Source organism: Rhopilema esculentum, chromosome 17 (genome assembly GCF_057945365.1).
Source record: "Rhopilema esculentum isolate cy_ngs chromosome 17, ASM5794536v1, whole genome shotgun sequence".
Lineage (NCBI taxonomy): Eukaryota > Metazoa > Cnidaria > Scyphozoa > Rhizostomeae > Rhizostomatidae > Rhopilema > Rhopilema esculentum.
Window position 1 is genome coordinate 998,242 of NC_142831.1, and position 20,627 is coordinate 1,018,868.

At 34.4% G+C, this 20,627-nt stretch overlaps 2 protein-coding genes across 2 annotated transcripts; one reads left to right on the forward strand and one right to left on the reverse strand.

The window, feature by feature from the left end:
• Positions 1–1,064: 1,064 nt before the first annotated feature.
• LOC135691013 (rab-like protein 2A) lies at positions 1,065–9,405 on the reverse strand. The gene is made up of 8 exons (XM_065208771.2): positions 9,208–9,405; positions 8,434–8,463; positions 8,046–8,125; positions 7,060–7,139; positions 6,428–6,539; positions 5,554–5,651; positions 4,766–4,849; positions 1,065–3,120 (listed from the first exon to the last, which is right to left on the reverse strand). Exons 1-8 carry the CDS (start codon positions 9,321–9,323, stop codon positions 3,073–3,075), a joined length of 648 nt encoding a protein of 215 aa, XP_065064843.2. The 5' UTR covers positions 9,324–9,405; the 3' UTR covers positions 1,065–3,072.
• A 2,760-nt stretch (positions 9,406–12,165) lies between these two features.
• On the forward strand, positions 12,166–19,002 carry LOC135684798 (WASH complex subunit 3). The gene is made up of 9 exons (XM_089113414.1): positions 12,166–12,320; positions 14,198–14,296; positions 14,967–15,032; positions 15,571–15,666; positions 16,220–16,274; positions 16,720–16,743; positions 17,509–17,564; positions 18,050–18,114; positions 18,591–19,002. The coding sequence occupies exons 1-9, from the start codon at positions 12,270–12,272 to the stop codon at positions 18,697–18,699; spliced, it is 621 nt and encodes a 206-aa protein (XP_088969540.1). The 5' UTR covers positions 12,166–12,269; the 3' UTR covers positions 18,700–19,002.
• Positions 19,003–20,627: the final 1,625 nt, after the last annotated feature.

A 20,627-nucleotide genomic window follows, 5' to 3' on the forward strand; every position in this document is an offset into this window, starting at 1 on the left:
GTTCCTTTTTTTCGTGATATTTTGAAATATGAAAAGAAGCATAATTTTCCCTACTAAAATGTTTTTTCAGGATATAATATTATTCCAGGGCTCCTTCTTTCGTAATTAAACCGACAATGCGAACACATTATAGGCCCCTGTTCTGATTGCTTGTTGAATCTGCAAGTAATCAAATCGTGAAGTTGATTGTCGAATTCGCAAGTAATCAAATCAAATCTACTGTGACTTTGTTTACAGTTTTTCTTTCAAAGTTGAAAGGGTTGATCGATCGATGAAAAAGAGAAATGCGAATACTGCCGCAAGAAAACTGCAGCGTCCTTGGCTCTTGCTGGTAAAAAAATTGACAGGCAGGTGCAAAAAGGCTTGCAAGAAAAGGTGAACCGCCTGAGCACCTAACATCCAACCATTTCACTGTACACTTTTTTTATTAAGAACCAGTAAATTTAAGTTCAGGCCGACTGTTCTTAATTTTTCCGAAAATCTGAGGCTGGATTGTTCTTTTTTTTTTCCTAAATTAAAAGGGTGTAAGCAGTGCTATTGCTAGTTTTTCGCTCTAAGGAGGTGTTCAGGCCACATTTGCCAACAGAGTGAGTGAGACAGCCTAAATTTGCGGACAAATTTGAATATTCACCTAAAAAGCACCCACACATCGCTAAAAATATTAGAATTTGAGAAAAACCGTTGTTAAAAGTTGCATTTTTCAGAAGCTCAGCCTATGCTTGTTCTTAATTTGTTCTTAACTTTTGACCAGTTTTGAGGCTCGTGTTCTTAAAAAATTGTTCTTATTAAAAAAAGAGTGTACATTCAAACACATTGACGGCCAAGTACAGCCATTTCACTGAACAGATGGAACTCAGGGACCTGATCAAATTCAGTCAGTTACATCCACCAAAAGAGGCACATCCAAATCGCGTGACAGAAATTTGGAGAGAGGATATCGCATCCATGAATTGCCCAGCTTGCACACAAAGCACCCTGAGTAAAACAGAACCTACGGCGATTTGAATTTCATAGATGACCCGAAATTTTTCCCTGGTAGTATTTCATTAATACATAAGAAACAATTAAATGCTATTATTGACAGATTGATCTACTGAACAACGAGGTCTATTATGATTTACTAAATATTAGTCGAAAAAACCCATTTCAATTCGACTAAATTGCAACATCTGATTAACGCTACGAAAAATCGCTTACAATTATAGTTCTAGTAACAATACTTTGCGAGACACGGAGACATACGTCTTATTTGTAAATATAAATTTAAGAATATACCCTGGCGAATTCGTGTTTCTAAAGCATGTGTCTTGTCGAGTGTAAGTCATTAACCCAATATCTAGCCTCGTTAGCCACGGTCCAAATCTATGCAGTGAAAAGGAGGTTAAAAAACAATGCCCTTTGTGTAGACATGTAAAAATGGATCGGTCAACAACCTATCACTGACTGTCTTCATATAGGGAAGATATCACTGATCTCAAAAAAAGACTGGATCGAACAACCTATTGTCCTCCTATATCAGCACGAGGGAGCGATCGAATCTCTCCATCTTGAGCCCTCTCGCGTCTAAAGCTTTGGGCTGGCATTTGTTAAAATGGTGCACACATAGTGCTGCGCTTTAAATTGTGTATTAGTCATTAAATTCTTAAATATTCTAAGAGACAACAGGCCTAGGAAAATAACTAAGCAGTGGATTCTTCGTTACAGAAGCTTAATAACATGGCAAAAATGTTTGACGTCACCTACGAATGCTGTAAGTTTTTTGTTTCAACGGTTACTTTGAATTTTGCTATGAAAAAGCAAGTTGAACTTAAACCAATATGATTGCACTCTAGTCTCATACAACACGGCGAGGTCTCAAGATGGACGCTGCTATGTGGATTCAACACTGGGCTGGAGAAACTCGATCCACTCTTTTTTTGAGATCAGTGGAATATATACTCTGCGCTGAAAACGAGGGTTATGGGGAACAAAGAGAGTTGAGTTTTCGAACACTCTTTGCTTGTAAAATTTGAGGAAATAAATGCTTGCATGTAGTACAAAGACGCACAGCTACGTTAGGTTAGGGACTTCTTTCGCTACATTGTAGAGCATATGCCAAATACTTGATTGAATGTCTTTCTACTAACTTAGAACCTTACGAAATTGAAGCAACAAAATTTTCGATTCATATAATAGTTTTCTGCTAAGGAAACAAAAAACTGCTTCACAGATCGAAAATTTATTTATTAAAAGTCAAAAATCAATGGAATAACCTAGATTCCGAAGCTAAGAAGGCAACATCTCTTAGAAAATTGAAAACTTTGCTCTAAAAATTGTTCTTTGTTTTAATATCATACTTGAGGCTTTTGACTATTGTATATATAAGAGTATCAAAACTTGCGAAGGTATGATGGGTGAGAATGGTTTGTGTAGCGTATTCTACCATGTTTAGATCTTTCGAAACTATTTACTTTATTCTATTTTATGTTAGTTTTCTTTTAGTTTAGATGCATGGCCCCTTGAAAACCAGCATTGCTAAATGGGCTACCATGCTTTAATAAATGAAAAGCAAAACAAAAATCTAGATTGCTAGGATCTTGTTATTGAACCGAGCCTTTACGATAAGAATATCAGCTGTTGCGTTGAGTACTCAGTGGCAACAAATGTAAACTGTAATAACAAGCTGTATTTTAAAAACGTTCTCTGGAGTAGCCTTGTGTCAAAAAAGGGCTTTAAATATTCAAGTTCTCTTTAAAGCAGTTTCAAAGTGCAGGCACAACCTTGCTAATACCAAACCACACAAAGTAAAGCTTAGGTCTACAACAAACAGTTTATTACATGGCTCAGTTTCAATACTTTTCATTAAATGTCATTGACCACAAGGTGAAAATCTTCCTCTGCCGTTCTTTAAACTGTTGTCGCGACAGAGCCTTACATTTTGCTAAATTCTTCATTCATCAAGAGACACAAAATAAGTGTATGAACTTATAACTCATGACACCAAACACCATGCGATGAAACAAGAAATGAAATAACTCTTCCATTTTCACTCTACTTGCAGAAAGCCAGGTCTGATGCACAAAAGCATTGCTGTTAGTCGGTCGAGCTTTCCTGATCTTCGAGGTCCAAATCATCAAAATTCTACAAAATAAGACGATAGCTACATATGTATTATCTTGACAACTCTAGAGTGGCTACAACGCACTTGTTGAAAATGAGGCTACCGCGAACGAAGCAACAAAAATGTGTCGTCAAGGGCAACTCTGTGAAAGTTTGTGAAAGTAAATCGACCTTTTTCTAAGTATTGATAGCCTCAAAAGTGTCTTCGAAGAGGACCTCTATACCCCCCTAATATAGGTTCAGCTTTATCTCTGGCCCAATCCAACTAGTAGACAGTAGCAGGGCCGCTGAGAGGTTTTGGAGGCCGTGGGGCAAAACCGAAAGTAGAGCCTCCGGCGAGCAGCCAGCCATATAGATAAGCTTAAATTGATTCATGCGTTTAAAATGTTTATTCATTTTTGAGCAGAAGTTTATAGCTTCTAATTAATTTCATTTTAAAACGGAATTCATTACTTTATGAGGCCCCCTAGACCTCGAGTCCCTGCAGCATTTTGCCCCCCCCCCTCCTCGATGGCCATGGACAGTAAAAATTAAATTTCTGCAGCATATCATCTAATCTATTGACAGTGGGCAGGCTACATCGCTTTGACTTGAAAAATCAATTCTACTTTCAAATGAAATAAACACAGGGGCGGATACACAATTTATTGAATAATGCTGTTTGTCGTTCTTGTAATAATGCTATCAAATGAAACATCGTCTTTTGGAAATGGTTGAAGGCTTTGAAAAGACGCTCTTTTTTCACAATACAGCGAAAATTCTATCAAACCAAACATGCTACAATAATATTTTTGCCAAAATTTTTCGAACATCTACACCGAGTCTTCCAATTTGTTTAAGTTGCCCCTCTCCTACAATGGTGGTTTAAATCAATTGGCAATCTAGGACTGGATTCATAAACACTTATTTTAATGAAAATATAAACATTGTTCGGAAGCGTTAGGACCTAATGCTATACAGAGGCCTCTGAATAAAGACAATATGTTTGTTTTTTTGGGCAACAAAAATTCATGGTATAAATATGCCACAAAGCCAAAAGGGAGAGGTTTTCAATTCAAACTAAAACCACATGTCTATGACAACCGCGGAAAGGATTGAAGTATTATATTTTGAGTGTTAGATACCGAACCATGCCATAATGACAATTAACGAAGTGACCAAACCATAAATGGCCATTAACGAACGGTATCATCGAGACACCAGAAAATTCAAAATAAAACTTAATTATTAATTTTAATTTACTGGTCAAATCTTAATCATACTCGTTCATCTTATCCAAATGACTCAATTAGCTATGCAAAACAAATTTGGTGAAAATTCCTGAATATTAACGTCACAAAAGACCCTTTAAAGGTCATGAATACATAAGTATACAAATATTCAAAATTCTAGTACGATATCAGAAAAACCGGATCTATTGAAGGTCTTTGAACTTAAAAAAACTGACTTTGCAAAGATTAATGATAAGCAAACGATTATCTATTCTGATAATCAAGACACAATGATTATCAATTCTAATAATCAGAGCACAATGATCAGGAATGGGCAGCTGTTCCTCTTATAAATCACCTGTAAGGGATCCAATAACTCAATATATTTCACAGACAGAATGCTTAATAACATCCTTACAAAGGAATGCGCAGTAAAAAAATCACTGTTTGCAAACCTCTAATTCTCGCATAACTTCATCCATAAAGTCTGATGAATTCTCTTTGTAGTTATATCCTAGCCTAATAGCTTCTCTAAATACCTGAAAGAAAGCAAGAGCGAAAAATTTCAAAAGCAATAACAGAAGGACATCATACAACTGCTCTTTTAATGAAAGACACTGAGTCATGAATTAAAATTGACAATTACATGTGTTTTGGAGAAGTGAGACAACATTTCCATAAAATTCAGAACCATCTCAAACGACTCGATCCTTGTCACAGAATGAATCCTGTTTATCATACAGGAAAAAATTGTGTGGTTGCACACATATGTATCTAGCTTTCATCCCACCCATCATCATACTTTTGTCACATGAGACTCAAAAATAAGTGACATAGGCTCCAAATAATTCCACCATTTTGCGTCTGAAATACTCTGAGTTAAAGTCGGCTATTTCAGTTAAGTTAAGTCCCGACAAATTCCTGTGAGCATTTACCAAAACCAACAACAAGCTATGTTTGATACTGGAAGAAAGGCCTGCTTTTTAGGTTTTTACTGTGAAACTCATGATTACAAACGATTTACAAGGATAAAATTTATTGAGAGACTATTGATATTAAATAGTCTCATCTTTATGTAAAAAAAATATTCCATTTCAATATATGAACAGCAGATCCTAGTTTCTGATAATTCAGCGGGTTAAATAAACAAATAAATAAACAAATAAATAATGCTATTCCTTTAATTAATAAAAACAGTTTAAAATTAATGACACAAAACTTTTCCATGCAAAAGAAAACTCACCTTGACAACATTTGTTCCATCTGAAGCAGACACAAAGTAAAAAGGCATTTTATACTTTTTTGGAAAATTGAAAGTCTTGGAGGTTATACTACAATCAACTAAGTAAATGTTAAGGAGAAAATGTCCCAAATTTGAATGTAAACAATTGAAATAAATAATATTCATGGGTACACCAGGTTATTTCTGTTTGCTACTTTCTGCACCTGATCTTCCTTGACCTTCCCGACACCCACACAAAATCAATTAATTGCAAACTGTGATCTGTCCAACAGAAAATCAAAACATTAATTTAATTTTTATTGATTCTATTTCAATTAGAGATGGATTATTTTCTGACAAAAGAAATTTAACTTTACCTTTACTTCAAACAAAAAGATGTAATACAATTGGCAACCTGAAGATATTGCATTTGGGGTCAGCTTGTTAACCTAATTATTTTATGAGACCCTGGAAGGCTTTTGTTAAACATGTGATCATTCTCTGAAGCTTCACAACAAAAGAAAACTTGCAACTGGAAATGTTTTTCTAAGAGTGCCAGTGAATTACTGTGATGTAGTCACTTGTTATTGGTGTGAATAACATTTAGTCTCCAGATGGGCTTTTGATATTTTTTTACATCTATTTTGCTTTTGGTATTTAAACTTAAGAAAAAATTGCAGAGACTTAATAACATCCATGAAAACTGCACTACATGCAAAAAAATATTTAACTGGTGGCTACTTTATTTAGGTTTTGAGATTACCAAATTATATTCAATTTCACCATCATCATCATCTTTATCACCAACCAAGTACACCCGAACCATCAATAAATTATTTCCACTATTAATCTGTTTCTAATGTATGATGCATTTTAAGAAATATGAAAAGGATACCATCTATTTTATTTGCTACAACTATACACGGTATCTTTTGTCTGTATTCCCTAAGTTCTTTGTACCATTGTGCAAGGTTTTTGTAAGTTATCTTTCTAGTGATATCAAATACCTGCAAGATAATTAGAGGCAGTGTTGTTAAGATGATACAAAGCAAACCTATTACTTATCATTCTTCCCAGGCAATAAAAAAAGTTTCAACCATTTGCGGCTCAAAGTTTAATCTTGAATAACCAAGTTACTAATTGGAATCATTAACAATTTATTGATTTCATAGATTGAAAATATGGCATAATGAAATGACAAATACTGTAACCATCGTATCTGACTTTAATTTTTTGGGATTGAACAATTAAAAACATTGTTATAAAAAGGGTTTTATATATTTTACAAAATGTTATTAAGATCAATTTCAACAATGGACAATGAACAAGAAAATTTCCTTTGATAAAAAATCTAGAATACTATTTTGATTTTTCTGTTTTTTTTAAACGGCGAAAATACTGCTTTTGCAGCTTCCTAAATATAAATTGTTCATTAAAATGATGTCAGGGCTGACTGAGCCCCTACTTTAAAATCCCCTCATTTTCTATGCCTGTAGTAAAATGCATTTTAACAATTCAAAAGCTTACCAATATACAAGCATGTGCTTGATGATAATAAGATGGATGCATGCTACTAAATCTTTCTTGTCCAGCAGTATCCCAAAATTCTAAAATTTTGCATAAAGAGATTATAACATACTAAGAAGACAATCAAAGATGCTTTAATGACATAAGTATCAATTGTTCACTGATCAAAAAGTCATTTCCATTTATATTATAGACTTAAAAAATAACAACAGTGTTCTCTATAGCAACAAATCTTCCAAAGGCAGTATTAACTGCTTAAAATGAAGCCTGCTGTGGATTTTAAGATTTCAACTTCTTTCAATTGATTAATGTCTAGAGTCACTGGGCCAAAATCTTTGAAAGAAACAACAGACACTTGAAAAGTTCTTTGTTGAAAAGCTTATTCAACATTCTTTCTATTTCAACAACTAAAATGTTTGTATATAAAGACTTGCTGTGTTTCTACCTTTTGTTCATATTTCCTAAGAAGATATCAACTAATCAATTTTTGTCCATAAGGGCCTTGTATCTATGCCAATTGCTAAAGGAAGTCTATAGCTATACAAGCCAATGGTTTTGCAACTTTCTTGTTGAGAAAAGTGTTTTTTCAAATCAGCTTGCACTGCTCACATGATACCACATCCACACTTAATGATTCAACAATTTAAGTCACAGATGGACTTGTTACAAGTCTCTCTCTTGGCTTGTGTCACTTGAGTTTTTGTCAGCTAATTAATGTTTTTATTTTGATCAATGCAGGATTGCCTTTAATGTTAAGTATTATAAAATTATTCTTGAAAACCAATTCAAAACACCAATCTTTATTTTACTAACTTTTCTAGTTTCAAAATGCTATTCAAACTCTCCCCTTAAAACTTCTGTATCCATACAATTGGGAAACAAAATCTTAACTACAGGCTTTTGACCATTAGTTACTGCTTTTAAAATCCATGTATAATAATACATAATAAATTATTTGTAATAAAATATGAACAATTCTAACATACCAACAGTCAATTCCCTGCCATCCAAATTTGTGTGATATTTGAATAAGGTTAGTGCATATGTGGATAACTGCTGTGGTTTACTTTTCCTTGTTAAGGAAATTGAACATCCAGGCTGGCTTGTAATTAATCATTTTAAAAAATAAAGGCTCTTAATCAGAAAGCTTAGAATACTTATTCTAATAATAAATTTTTTAGATTATATTCTCAACTTCAGGTTTCTTTTGTTTTTTCTTTTAACCATTCTAAATCAGAAGCACATTGAGTTAGTTTTGACCATGCTTTGAATTCATATGGGTTCTTAGCTTATGTATAAGACCTAAGATAAAAGTAAATTTATTTTGAATTATGCATCAACATTGAAATCATCCAACAAATTTGAAAAGGATACTACCCATCCATCAAAAATCTTTCAACTAGCCTTGAAGAAAAAATAAACTTTATAATCTCAATTTTAAAATGCTCTGAAGGAAAGGTAAGAAATAAAAATAATTAAATAATTTTTATAACATGTAAAATGTGTGGCAATTTTTTAAGAAACTATGAATATTGGTTAAGCATTGAAATCTTAAATGGTTTCATACGCTTTTGAGGCCTCTGGCATGTACCATGATAGATAAATTTTATCATAGAATAACACGCGCTAACAGAAAATATACCTTCAACCGAAAAATTCTCATTAACAATCACGGTGCAGATCTGCAGCATAATTCACACAAAGCATCGGTAACGATTATTGATTCCCCTCATCGAATTGCAACGATAACATCCCTTAATCAAAACAGGCTTATTTTTCTATTTAATCTGCTAGATTTGCCAACTTGTTTCTAAAGTTTTGATGCAAGGGGTACCCTGGGCAAAGTTGGGGACACTTTGGCCTGGACATGGCAACCGCATTTTGCAATACGTTTCCATGGAATTAATTTACCGCATCTCTTGGACGCATTTCTTCAAACTTATAAAACGACAGACTCCGTTTCATGGAATTCTGATTTAGAAAAGTAATTTGTCAGCATTGAAATGTAGAAACAATAGGGACTGAGTTTAAGAAGCGGAATACTACGTTACCGGCTTGCTCCGGAGATGCAAATGTGTACACTAGGCCTAGTCGTAAAATATTGTTAACCATTAGCAGACAGAATCTAATAAGATACTCAAAACTTACTTTGATTTTCCCACTGCACTGTCACCCAGGCAAATAATTTTGACTTTATACTCTTTATCCATTTTTTCTGTGTGATTTTCGCTTTCAGGCTGGATGTCTACATGGTTTGTTGCCATTTATAACAGAATCACACAGCTTTAAAAATCGCTGAGAAAGTCTTCATGCCATCCCATCGTCCCTTTCTTCTCTCTGACAACAACGAATTTCAATGTGCTTGTCATATTCATCACATGTACAGTCATTTTGTGGTGACATGTCATGACATCATAGTATTTTTTCAAGTAGAAACTATTCCCCCTAAAGAATTCTTCTAGTATCTTATACTATTTTAATGTTATTAAGATCAGGGACAAATCATGCATATTCTTAGGGAGGGAAGGGGGCTCGGCAATTTTGTATTACCAGAACAATGAAGCAGATTTCGCTCACGATCCATCTCTATAAAAAGAGGGGGAATTTTGAAATGTTATTTAGACATGACCTATTTCGGGGTCGACGCTTACTCGAAACTGTCTTGGAAAACAAACATATATTTATAAGCCAAATTTAAACATTCAAACGAAATTTTGAACTGGAATTTGTTCGAAAACTTAGGTTTTGGGGAGGAAAAAACCGAGGCCTCCCCTCTTCTGTTGTCTCTGTTAACTTCCGATTAATCAAACGATTTAAACACATTAGTAGAATCTGTAAAATCCATCCTTCAAAAAATGTTGTTCAAGGACGCTAGATTTTGAGCAACCGGTTCATTCATTTATTATTTTGAAAGCGAAAGGCTCCACAGTAGCAAAGGGCATGTGTCGTGAACCTGATTGGCAGTAAAAATTCAAGAAGAAGAAACCATAGAAATCCACTCCAGATGCTTTTGTTGTATAACCAACTGCTAATGCGACATATGCCCTTTAATATCCTTAAACTAATGCACCTTGCATACTGTTAATCAAATATCCTAACTGATATATTTCACTATCTTTTCGAAGAAGTTTTTGGATTGCCAACTTGAATAGTTAATCGGGCATAATATAAGGAAATTTTATTACTGTACATTTTGAAAACAAAATATACTGTTTGAAAAACAGCATGAACAAAATGATTCGTACACGAAAACGTTTTCACTAATAAATATATGGTCATGTTTTTCTCAATGGAACGCTGTCTTCTTGGGAGAAATCAGCAATCTAAAAAAGCCTTTTCTATGAATTTTCTGTACCAATTTTCATCGATTACATCCATCTGTATAATTTATAGTTTGTTATACTACAAGTATTTGTAAGTAACAAAAGTTAAAAAGAATAAAAGGTAAAAAGACTCCTAATTTCAGAGGCAGGGATGGCATTAAAAGGTCAAGTTGACCTTTCCATAATGGTTCCATAATGGTCCCACTCGTTGATAACATGGACATGGAGATTTATTTGATAAGTTTTGTTTACGTATATATCTGGAAGAATTAACGACAGGCAAACAAAATCTAATTGTTACTGGAAGATGAAAATGTTGAATCATCTATGGTTTGGTCTTTACGTTTTTCTTCAGGAGTAAACAAATTTCAAGCACAATGATAAGTTTCTTTCACTTTATATACTCTTGGCAAACTTTGCAGTGGCCTTCCTCTGCTGTATCGCTGGGTAACCTTTCTCCGGCTCACAGCCGTGAAACCGTTATGTATTCTGGATTCTGTCCACACCAGAAGAGAAAAGAAATAGCAAGAAATAACAAAAGTTTTAGCGCATGTTTTGGTATGCAAACCCCATTCTGTCAATAGAAAGTGATTAATCTCGGCATATAACGACATTAAGTCACGTTCAAGAAGTAGCCTCCAATTAGCAAGAGAATATCGCTACTTATCTGTAAACAAAAACTCACCTGTCTTAAGCTTGTATGATCCAAGGCCAGCATTTGACCGTTTACTTGGTGAAAAAATCATCTTCAAAGAGATACCTTAAGTGTAGATAAACAAGAGTGGTTTGAAAAGATATTTCTTGAAAATCAAAACAAGGTCAAGATTCAAGGGATGCCGAAGGTGGACAACATAAATGCTGTTTTTAAATAATAACTGTTCTTTGGTGTATCTAACAAAGAAATTGTGGCTAGTTTTTTGATCTTTTCAATGGGATTTATAATCTTTGCTAATGGAGGCTGTCGACGGCAAAGGGTAGAAAGAGGCTTAGCTGAGGGTTTTAAGGTGATTTTTTTGTATATTTTCCATTGTCGTTATTATTTGATCTTGATTAAATATTTGGAGATTATTTTCATTGCATGAAAAATTAGTTGAAACAATTTAAAAACCATTAATCTGCTTCCAAAGGGGGAGGGGGTGCTGAGCATCCCAAATTTTCCCAGGAGGGGCTCAAACCCCGAAGCCCCCTGAGTCTGCGATTTTATCTGAGAGTGAAAATCTTTCCTGATAGAGTTTTTTTAGAAGCAACTCAATTTGCAAGGATATAAGGATATCAATGCTTTAAAATTTCCATAAATTACCCTTGATGGGATTTTCGCTCTTATGAATTTTCTGTCAAATTTTCTCAAATTCCATTCTGAATATTTATAGCTGATAATAAGCTGTACCAGTGATTGAAATGACGTGCCTTTATATCTTGAAGGGATTACTCAAGGCCAGGAGTCAGTTGCGGTGCCAGCCACCAAGATATAGGGGAGACAATGTAAATATTCTCAAACCATTTTGGTCCCATAAAGAAAGGACATCTTGAAAATCTCTCAAATGTGCAAAATCCTTCAAACATATCGTCTGAGTTGGCTGAGATATGGTCACGTGTGAATAGGCTCTTTAACTGATTTTTCATGTTTAGAAGTGGTTCTTTTCAGGTTATGTATCAGTGGACATGCATTGCAGTCAAAATTCAAAAATTCTAAATATTTATATATTGTCACGACCTTCTACACACCACACAGTATGCTCATTCTTTAAAAATTGAATTTTTATGACGTCACACGTAAGAGCTCTGCTCGATTCAAATCGAGGCCAAGTTTGAAAACAGGGTGAAAGAGAAACTGGCGAAGGCCAGCGAGGAAAGGGACAGTGAGAAATTATCTAAAAATCCAGGAAGATGGATGCAAACGAGCCCCTCGTTGAGATAGCTGTCGATGATATGACACAGGTATCGCATGTTTAATTCTGCCTCAATTTCCCTGCATATGCTGCTTGATTTAACGTTGCAATAGCCAAAAATATAAACGATATGACATTACATTTGAATTATTAACCCTTAGTCCTTGGCTAAAAGGTTGAATTGTATCTAAAATTTTGGAGGAAAATGTCCGTACATGAGCCTTGTTTAGAAACTATTTCTCTAGGACATTTTGAGTGCAGAAAGAAGATAATTTGATTTGTACACAACTAGAAGAAAGTTCTTTACTTCAAATCGACAATACCTTTCATGATTTTGAAAGCCGACATCATATATCCCCAAGTTCTTCTATTTGTTGTGGAAGTATTGGGTATGTGTGGGGAAACGATTCCCTGTGCAGTGTTTTTCAAACTAAGATTAATCTATGCAGTTGCAGCACTTTTGTGTGAATCCCCCACACAGCCTTGCCCCCAAGACTTACAAATACTATTTAGAAATAAAATCCTACAGCTTTTAACCTGCTATTTTGCAACATGATTTGTTCCCGTGCAAGCATAAGTGGCAGAAAATCATTCCTTATGCACCAAAAATACTTTGCCCTCTGATGCAAGAGTTGGGAGATCAAAGGCAATGAAATTTTGGAAGAAAAACAAATACAAATATGACAGTTAAAAACAACTGCTGCTTGTAGCAGTCTTTATAATATGAAAATAGGCGGCTTGCAGCATTTTGCATGGCTTAACTTCTTTGCACTTGTGATGGCAGCAGTTGTGCCATAGGGTGCTGCTTTCAAGGAAGCCTTTTGTGTTACAAACTGAACAGAAACCAAGGAAATTGGCAGAGAAACTGTTCTTGTTCTTCTTTAAAGATGTTAAATTTAATTTGATAATAAATTTTCTAGGAAGTAATTATAGAATCTTTTTGTAACCATTTTAAGATATCTGGGTTGAAAAAAATTTAAATTGCTCGTAGAAATTACCAAGCATTGTCAAGAAATTACCATGCAGCATCAATGACTTCTGTAACGTAGTGGATATCAAAGCGGATATTCTTGAAAATATCTTACCATTTGATTGGTGTTCCTTTCATGATAATATGGAATTCAGTGAACAATCAAATGAGAAGGAAGGGGTATAGAAATGACTCAAAGGTCAAAATAAACACACTTTCTTTGAACTCAAAAGCAAGTCTTTACAGCTCATAACCTTAAAATCCACTGATAGCAGTTTTCAGTAATTTACAAACAGTACAGTCATCATCTCTTCTTCCTCAGAGTTTCTTCAGTTGTCACCTCTTTCTCTAGCTTAGGTTTCTTCAATCTACCGATGCCATTATCAAGCTTTTGCTTTCTGCTCTTCCAAAGATAGAGCACTGTTACCCTTTTTCAAGATATTTTATCTTTCTCTGTCAGTTCATATCTTATCATTGATTGCAATATGAAGTTGCATCCCCATAACACTGTATGGCATTCGTAGTTTTCTGATAATTTCATTCTTTCCCCAACCAACAAATGTCGCCAGATCCACTTTGTTTCCTTTCGCCATGGTCACCTAAGAACAGAATAATCAAGTGAACACAGTGAAGACAACTCTTGGGCCGAAACTTCAAATCGCTAAGTTTTGAAAGTTAATAAAGCACCAAATGTTGATTGCAGATTGCTCCCCCTTGGCACCCTCTTGGTTAAATAACTGTGAAATTAAGTGATCTTGTTGTAACTACTAAATTTTTTTGTAGGAAACTGTACAGAATAAATTAGAAAAATGAGAATAAAAATTGTCTTTGTAATTAGCACGTCAAATCTTTCTTTGTTGAAGTAATTTTCATATCACATTAATCATAAAGCAACAGTCAATACATTATTTAAAGTTTGATTTCCTTTCAATTTCTTTTCATCATTTCTTTGCTAGGTTCCAGCCATGAGATACAAAGATTTTGCTGCCTTTTTCAACCCATTTGTCAGCCATACCGTCAAATTTCTTAACAGATTTGCATGTGTCTGTGAAGAGGTATTTTTTTGTTCATTGCTGTATATTCTGGTTAATATTTTGCTTTATTGCTATTATATTGCTTTATATTATATTGCTTATATTAGATTGATAATCTTGAAAATATTATTGTTTTCTCATTTTGGAGTTAGAATTTCATAAGCAAATGTTGGCTTTTTGCCAGGTATGATTTTTAAAGTTAAGATTCTTAAAGAGAAGAGTTAAGAACCAACAGATGATTTCAACATTCTGGATATAAAAAGCTCTGTGTTGTTAATACTTTTCTAATCTAATTTTCAGCCATAGAACATTCCTGTAAATTTGGTAAAAAACTTGACTTGGAATTTCCAATACAACAGCTATCATATGTCACGTCACAGTCACATGCTGCTATGTCACATATTGACAAAGTGTTTTAATCCTACAAACCTTTGCTAAAAGCATCATTTCAGTGTATATGTTTTCCCATTGTATCAAGTATCATACTTGGTGAGTTTTACATTCTCCATAGCTGAATCTAGAACAATTAGACTAAAAGATCCATCACAACATATTGAAATATGTTAACACTTAAAACCATAATGATAGCTGAAATAGTGCCTAACTAATTCTATTGTAAAGACTGAACTTTTAGAGCAAGTAATATATTGTTTTGAAGATGCCAACATTTGTTTGTTGTGTTACTTTTTAGAAACTAGCAGATCTCTCTCTGCGCATTCAGGGACTTGAAATAACAATTAGCCTTCTGGAAACAAAGGTGAGTTTTTCTGATTTTTAATGCAATTTAAAAACTTTTTTTGTACTTTGTGCTTATAAAAAGGTTTTTGTTTCTCTAATGCACACATTAAAATTTGTATGAGTTAACATCTATGATGATTCAAGTTTGTCAAGTTCCTTTGAAAAAAAGATAGGAACAAAATATTTGTTAGGGTGTCAAATTGAAAGTTTGTTTTCTGCCCCGAAAAGCAGAAAAATCATTCCTTTTTTGCCTAAAAAGCAAGGTGACATTGTGTTGCTAGTTTAGATGGCAATAGTTTGATTGCTGCTTTGTATTGGATGATTCACAAATATATTTTTAAACCTAGTAATACTAAATAGGTTTGCTGTTGACTTATTGCCTGGTTTATATCATCCCTTAATTTGGTTGGAAAAATATGTACTGTTGTTGATCTCTTTTATGAATGTTTTAGCATTTTTTTTGTCGAGCCCCTGGATTTTTTTTGTATTTCTCTGTCAAGTGTTTAAGCTCAAGATAACTTAACTTTATTTTTCATCACTTTTTCATTAAACTGTAGCTTTCTTCAATTCCCGGCCTGGAAGATGTGACTGTTAGTACTCCAGAGCCCAGTCAACCTCCTACAGTCAACCAACAAGCGCCAAGTGTAGCACCTGTAAGTCACATATCAAGGCCATAGGCAGCCGGTGGCTGAGGCCCCCCGATACTTTTCAATTTATACTATATTCCCTTTATAGCAATGTACTGAATGGAAAGAGATAACATACATACATACAAATTTATTTTATAAGGAGGTTAAAATACTGGCAGCTTTGCAAGCTGATGTGGACCTCCCCCGCCCCAATATTAATTGTGTTCCTATGGCACTGCTACCATTTTTTAATGGCCTGAAATATGTTTATTCTAATGCATGCATGCTGTAATACTGCCTTCGAGCAAGCACCTATTTTAACAGGAAATTAAGAAATAGCAAATTAGATGAAACCAAAATATCTTTCTGAAAATTTCTGAAACAAAAAAATTTGTAGTTATTTCAAATCTTTGGATGGAGCAGTTTAGATGGAATATAAATCAATGCAGAAAAAGACACAAACCTATCCTCTTAAGAATTTTGATGTACCAGAAAAAATATATTGATGTAATACAGTAGAATGTGTAGTTTTGTGCTGTGCTGTGCATCTTTGCTAAATTGTACATTTTTACTGTAGCAATTAAATCAATCACAACCTCCAGAAAGCACTGAACAAGCAACCACCAAAGAAGGTGAGATTTTGCTGCATGTGTCTCTTTCAGTAGATTATAATGTACTGTAGAAGTACTAAACTCAATCCGCCACAGAATACTGAGGAACTTCACTCTATCAAAAATGCAAGTTAGCATTCTTGCTTTAACTGTAGGTTCAACTGTTGACAGTATGAAATGGTTGTTGCCAAATATTTTACAACTGTACCCCTTTGACTTTTGAAGGTCTACATTCCATCCCTGTTGAATTTCGATAGTCCAACATAACTCCTTCCTAGACTTTTTGAGCCAAAAATCCACCTTATGATGTTGCATAAGCCTGTTTTCAATAACTCGACGCCTGCTCTTGGGCCAACCCTTGTATCAATCTGCTTTTAGTCAGCTTTAGAGCCATGAGTCAGTTGCATTGATCTCGTTTCTGCTTAAATGCTTCAGTAATGGTTTGATTTTTCATTGTATTTCACAGAACCTGAACCTGAAAAGACACCAAGTATGCAGTCGTGGTTTTCTATCTTTATTATTTTGCGTTCTAAAAACTTTAGCTCATACCTCATATTAAAAGTCTAAGCATCAAAAGATATGCCATAAGATATATTCCATATTTTGGACCCCTTTTTTTAATAAACTCTATATCGAATTGAAATGTTGTTTATTTCTCTATATGCAGTTGCCTGATGATTGCTTTAAGCATAAAATTAAGAGTTTTTCGAAACATAAAAGCGTGTTTAGCTCTGCCTATATGACATGGGGCCCTTGAAAGAGCAGTAATGCATCTCTTCGTGTATATAATTTTAAGCATACTTATCTGATCGATTATATAACTTTATAAATCAACTGACAATCATGTTTAACGTAATACTCATAGCTACGAATTGGAATGCTCCTGTTATACACACCAGGTTTTGCACCACTCTGTCTACATGGCAGAAATATTAACCACAGATTAGCTGAAAATAATCTTTATAGATTACTGTATATCAGCTTTAAGGCTTTTTAATGACCGTTGAAAACTTGGCTTTGCTGAAGGTTTTACCTTTCCAAGTTATGTGAATCTGAAATGAAATTAGATTCGCTTATTTCTTTTTGCAATTAGATTTTTATCAGCTTTGCTAATATTTTGTTTATTTAGAATAAAATCTAATGTTATAAGATAGTTGTAAATTACATTTATGAAACTTTCATTTCGAATGTGACTGTCGATGGTACTGTCAGGATCTCTGGAAATTTTACGCCGAACTTGTGATTCAATTTCTAGCAAAAACGGTAGCCGATGATCCAAGATATGGAAAATATTTTAAAATGCTTAAAGTTGTAAGTATATGAATTTGTGATGATAGATAAAAAAGGAGCACGTAAACAAGCTTTCTTAAAGTTATGTCAGTTGAGATCAATTATAAAAAGAATTCTCTCTATATATCATATAGATTTGTTTTTATCTAAGCTTTCACGGGAGAGGGTGGGGTTTATAGTTTCATTGAATGATACCAACTGAGAGTTTGAGATGGAAGTGTTTGGAGGAGTCCTTGGATATTTTAATTCTTTTTGTACCAGGATATAGTAAACATTTTATATAGTAAACATTTAATTTATTGTAAAGTAAACATTTAATATATGATCGCGTTATGATTGAATGCTCTCTCTTTAAACGATTTTCTCAGATAAGCCGTTTATATAACGCTTTATATATCGATTTCCTGTTTAAATATATGTAAATATCGGAGTAGGTATACACTGCTAGATATAAACTTTTTCCTGTTTGGTTGTCGACATTCATTACTACTTTTGTATATTTTCAGGGGGTTCCGGTTGCTGCAATAAGAGGCAAAGTACTCGCCGAAGGCCTGGACCCAGACTTGTTAGAGTAAGAACCAATTTGCAAATCTGTTTGAACGCTTCAGTTCTCATGAATTTGGAATGCACTCATTTTTTATAAGAAACAAAGGTCGATGTTGAGTACTCCAGTTTCTTAATATTCTGGAAATTTCAATACTCATTGTTTCTTAAGAGTTTCTTAATAATGATGTCATGAATGATGTTATGAAATGTTGCTGTATTTAGATGTGGGAAGTATATTTTTATCCCTTGTGTCTTAAGTTCTGGGCCAACAGGGCAATCATGTTCTTGGATTTTATAAAATTTCGTTGTTCTCAGTTTTATCACGATTTAACAGTTTCTTAATTTGTTTGCTTCGAGTAATGAAGTTTCTTAATTTTTTCTGACTGTCCAGGACTCGTTTCTTATAGCCAGTTTCTTATAAAAAAATGAGTCCAGTGTAACTCCAAATTCATTTCCATTGGTAGTGTTTGCACTTGCTTTGTATTGTGTTTGTCTCCGCAGAAACCCGGACGCACCAATGCCAGGCGGAGGTGCCAACGCAGAGGATGATGATGATGATCGATCAATAGATGAGGGTTCTTCCGCATCATCATTTAGTGACGATGAATGAGGTGTTTGAATTCGATTGATTGATTAGCATTTGATCAGCAAGTTTTGATCAACCGTGATTGAATCATGATCCCATCTGGCTCGAAAGTGAAATTTAGAATAACCTATTGTAATTAATGAGATCCAGCATGATGAGGTTAATTGAGGAACCTGTCTGTAAAATAGTATCACCAAGAGGAGAAAATAACGTAAAATGAATTTTGAAATTTAATACCTTTCGTATCCTTGCATAGAAATTATAAAACGTATAAAGATTTGTTTAGAAAGATTTGTTTAGTGTCTAATGAATGTTTGTATCGTGTTTTTACCCTCTTGTTTCCTCAACTCTTTGCCTTGTAACCGGGAGAGTTTTTATCCGGAATTAAAAATCCTCTGTTTCTCGTTTTGATAGGAAAATTTGATTGTACGTGCATGTATCTGTACGGGCTGTGAGCCTGTATAAATAGAAGAACTGACCAAAGCGAGGGAACTTGCATTTTATTATTTGCCCATTACTTGCATTGTCAAAATCTGCCATTACGGCATTGCGTATTGTTAATCTCACTTAACATCAGGGGCGGACTGGCTAATTATTTTGGCCCGGGCAAATTTTGATCAAACCGGCCCACAATAATAGCAAATAAAAAACTCCTCGGAAAATACAAATGAATGTTAGTCTGTAAGGAAAACAAGTTTTTAAATTCAGTAATTTAGTGCATGGATGAATGCTGGTTAACAGAACATGTTAAATATGTCATTTGCTGACTAAACAGTAAATAAACAAAAATTTTAACTCATTGGTTTGACTCTGTTTCTTAATACAGTAAATTATATGTTGATAATGTGATCGTTCTGGATGTCATCTAACAGGTGTTTTTCTAAGAACATTAACATAAAGGACTCCAAGTTTGGCTGCGAAAAATTACTACGTAACCTGTTCTTTATATATTTAAAATGGAAGGCTTCTATCACACTCCATATGTGACAAATAATTTTCTAATCCTCCGAAAAACCACAATGAAATTTCAGCAACCCAAAAATATCAATTTGTCAATTTCTGACCCCAAAAAGAAAACAAGGGCACCCCTGTTGAAATTTTATCGTGTAGCACCATACCCCTGTTGGGCAGGGGGTGCATTTGACTTATGATAGTGTAGGCCTAATAAACTTTCCATAACTTGTATGAGTTATTGAAAGAAGCAAGAGCAAGACCATGCTGTTTTTTGTTATGTTTGTGGCTTTTCCTTGATAAAAAAGCTTTGTATCGTAGCTGAATCCTTTTTAAGTCTCGCAGCTTTTCCTCACGAAATTTCTGTGCTCCACCTTTGATTGAAGTCTTCTTGCTCTTCCCCCGTTCTACGTATGTCTCATTGCTTCAAATACAGAGCAAATCGCTTAGAGATTTCTAATTTTTGGACTTTTAAGTTTATTACATTAAGCAATAGCTTGAAATTAGCAAAACAAGGGAACAAAGATTGAAATTGTTGTGGATGCAACGAAGAGAGAAGGCCTTGCTGAAAGCCCACAAGCAAACACGTTAGTACTAAAGGAAGGAGTACATTAGAAGTAAATATACGGTCAGTAATTTCATCGTACCAATGGGGCCGTGCAGGGCTAGAAAAGTTTTGTGGAGGTATGGGCTTACCTCCACCATTGTCAAGCAGATCGTACAATCAACAAATAAAGAAACTTGCTTGCAAATCAGTTAAAATTGCAGAGAAAGTTATGTCAGAGGCAGCTGAGCAGCATTTCAAGATAGTTGAAGAGGAAGAGCCAACTAAAATTGAAGTGATGCAAGATGGTAAAAAGATTGCAAAAGTTGCAGTGACAGTTGATGGAACTTGGCAGAAGAGAGGCCACTCATCAAGAGTTGGAGTAGTTTTTGTGATATCTGTCAGGACTGGTCAAGTGCTGGATTATGTCATCAAATCCTTATTTTGCCACGAGTGT

Bases quoted from the DNA above. Each gene is read 5' to 3' on its own strand.
- LOC135691013 (XM_065208771.2), bottom strand. From the start codon at position 9,323: ATGGCAACAAACCATGTAGACATCCAGCCTGAAAGCGAAAATCACACA. The intron at 8,464-9,207 runs GTAAGTTTTGAG...TTTTTCTTCAAG, and splicing joins AGTGCAGTGGGAAAATCAAA to GCTAGTTGAAAGATTTTTGA. The intron at 8,126-8,433 runs GTATCCTTTTCA...AACAAGGAAAAG, and splicing joins AGATTTTTGATGGATGGGTA to TAAACCACAGCAGTTATCCA.
- LOC135684798 (XM_089113414.1), top strand. From the start codon at position 12,270: ATGGATGCAAACGAGCCCCTCGTTGAGATAGCTGTCGATGATATGACA. The intron at 16,275-16,719 runs GTGAGATTTTGC...TGTATTTCACAG, and splicing joins ACAAGCAACCACCAAAGAAG to AACCTGAACCTGAAAAGACA. The intron at 18,115-18,590 runs GTAAGAACCAAT...TTGTCTCCGCAG, and splicing joins CTGGACCCAGACTTGTTAGA to AAACCCGGACGCACCAATGC.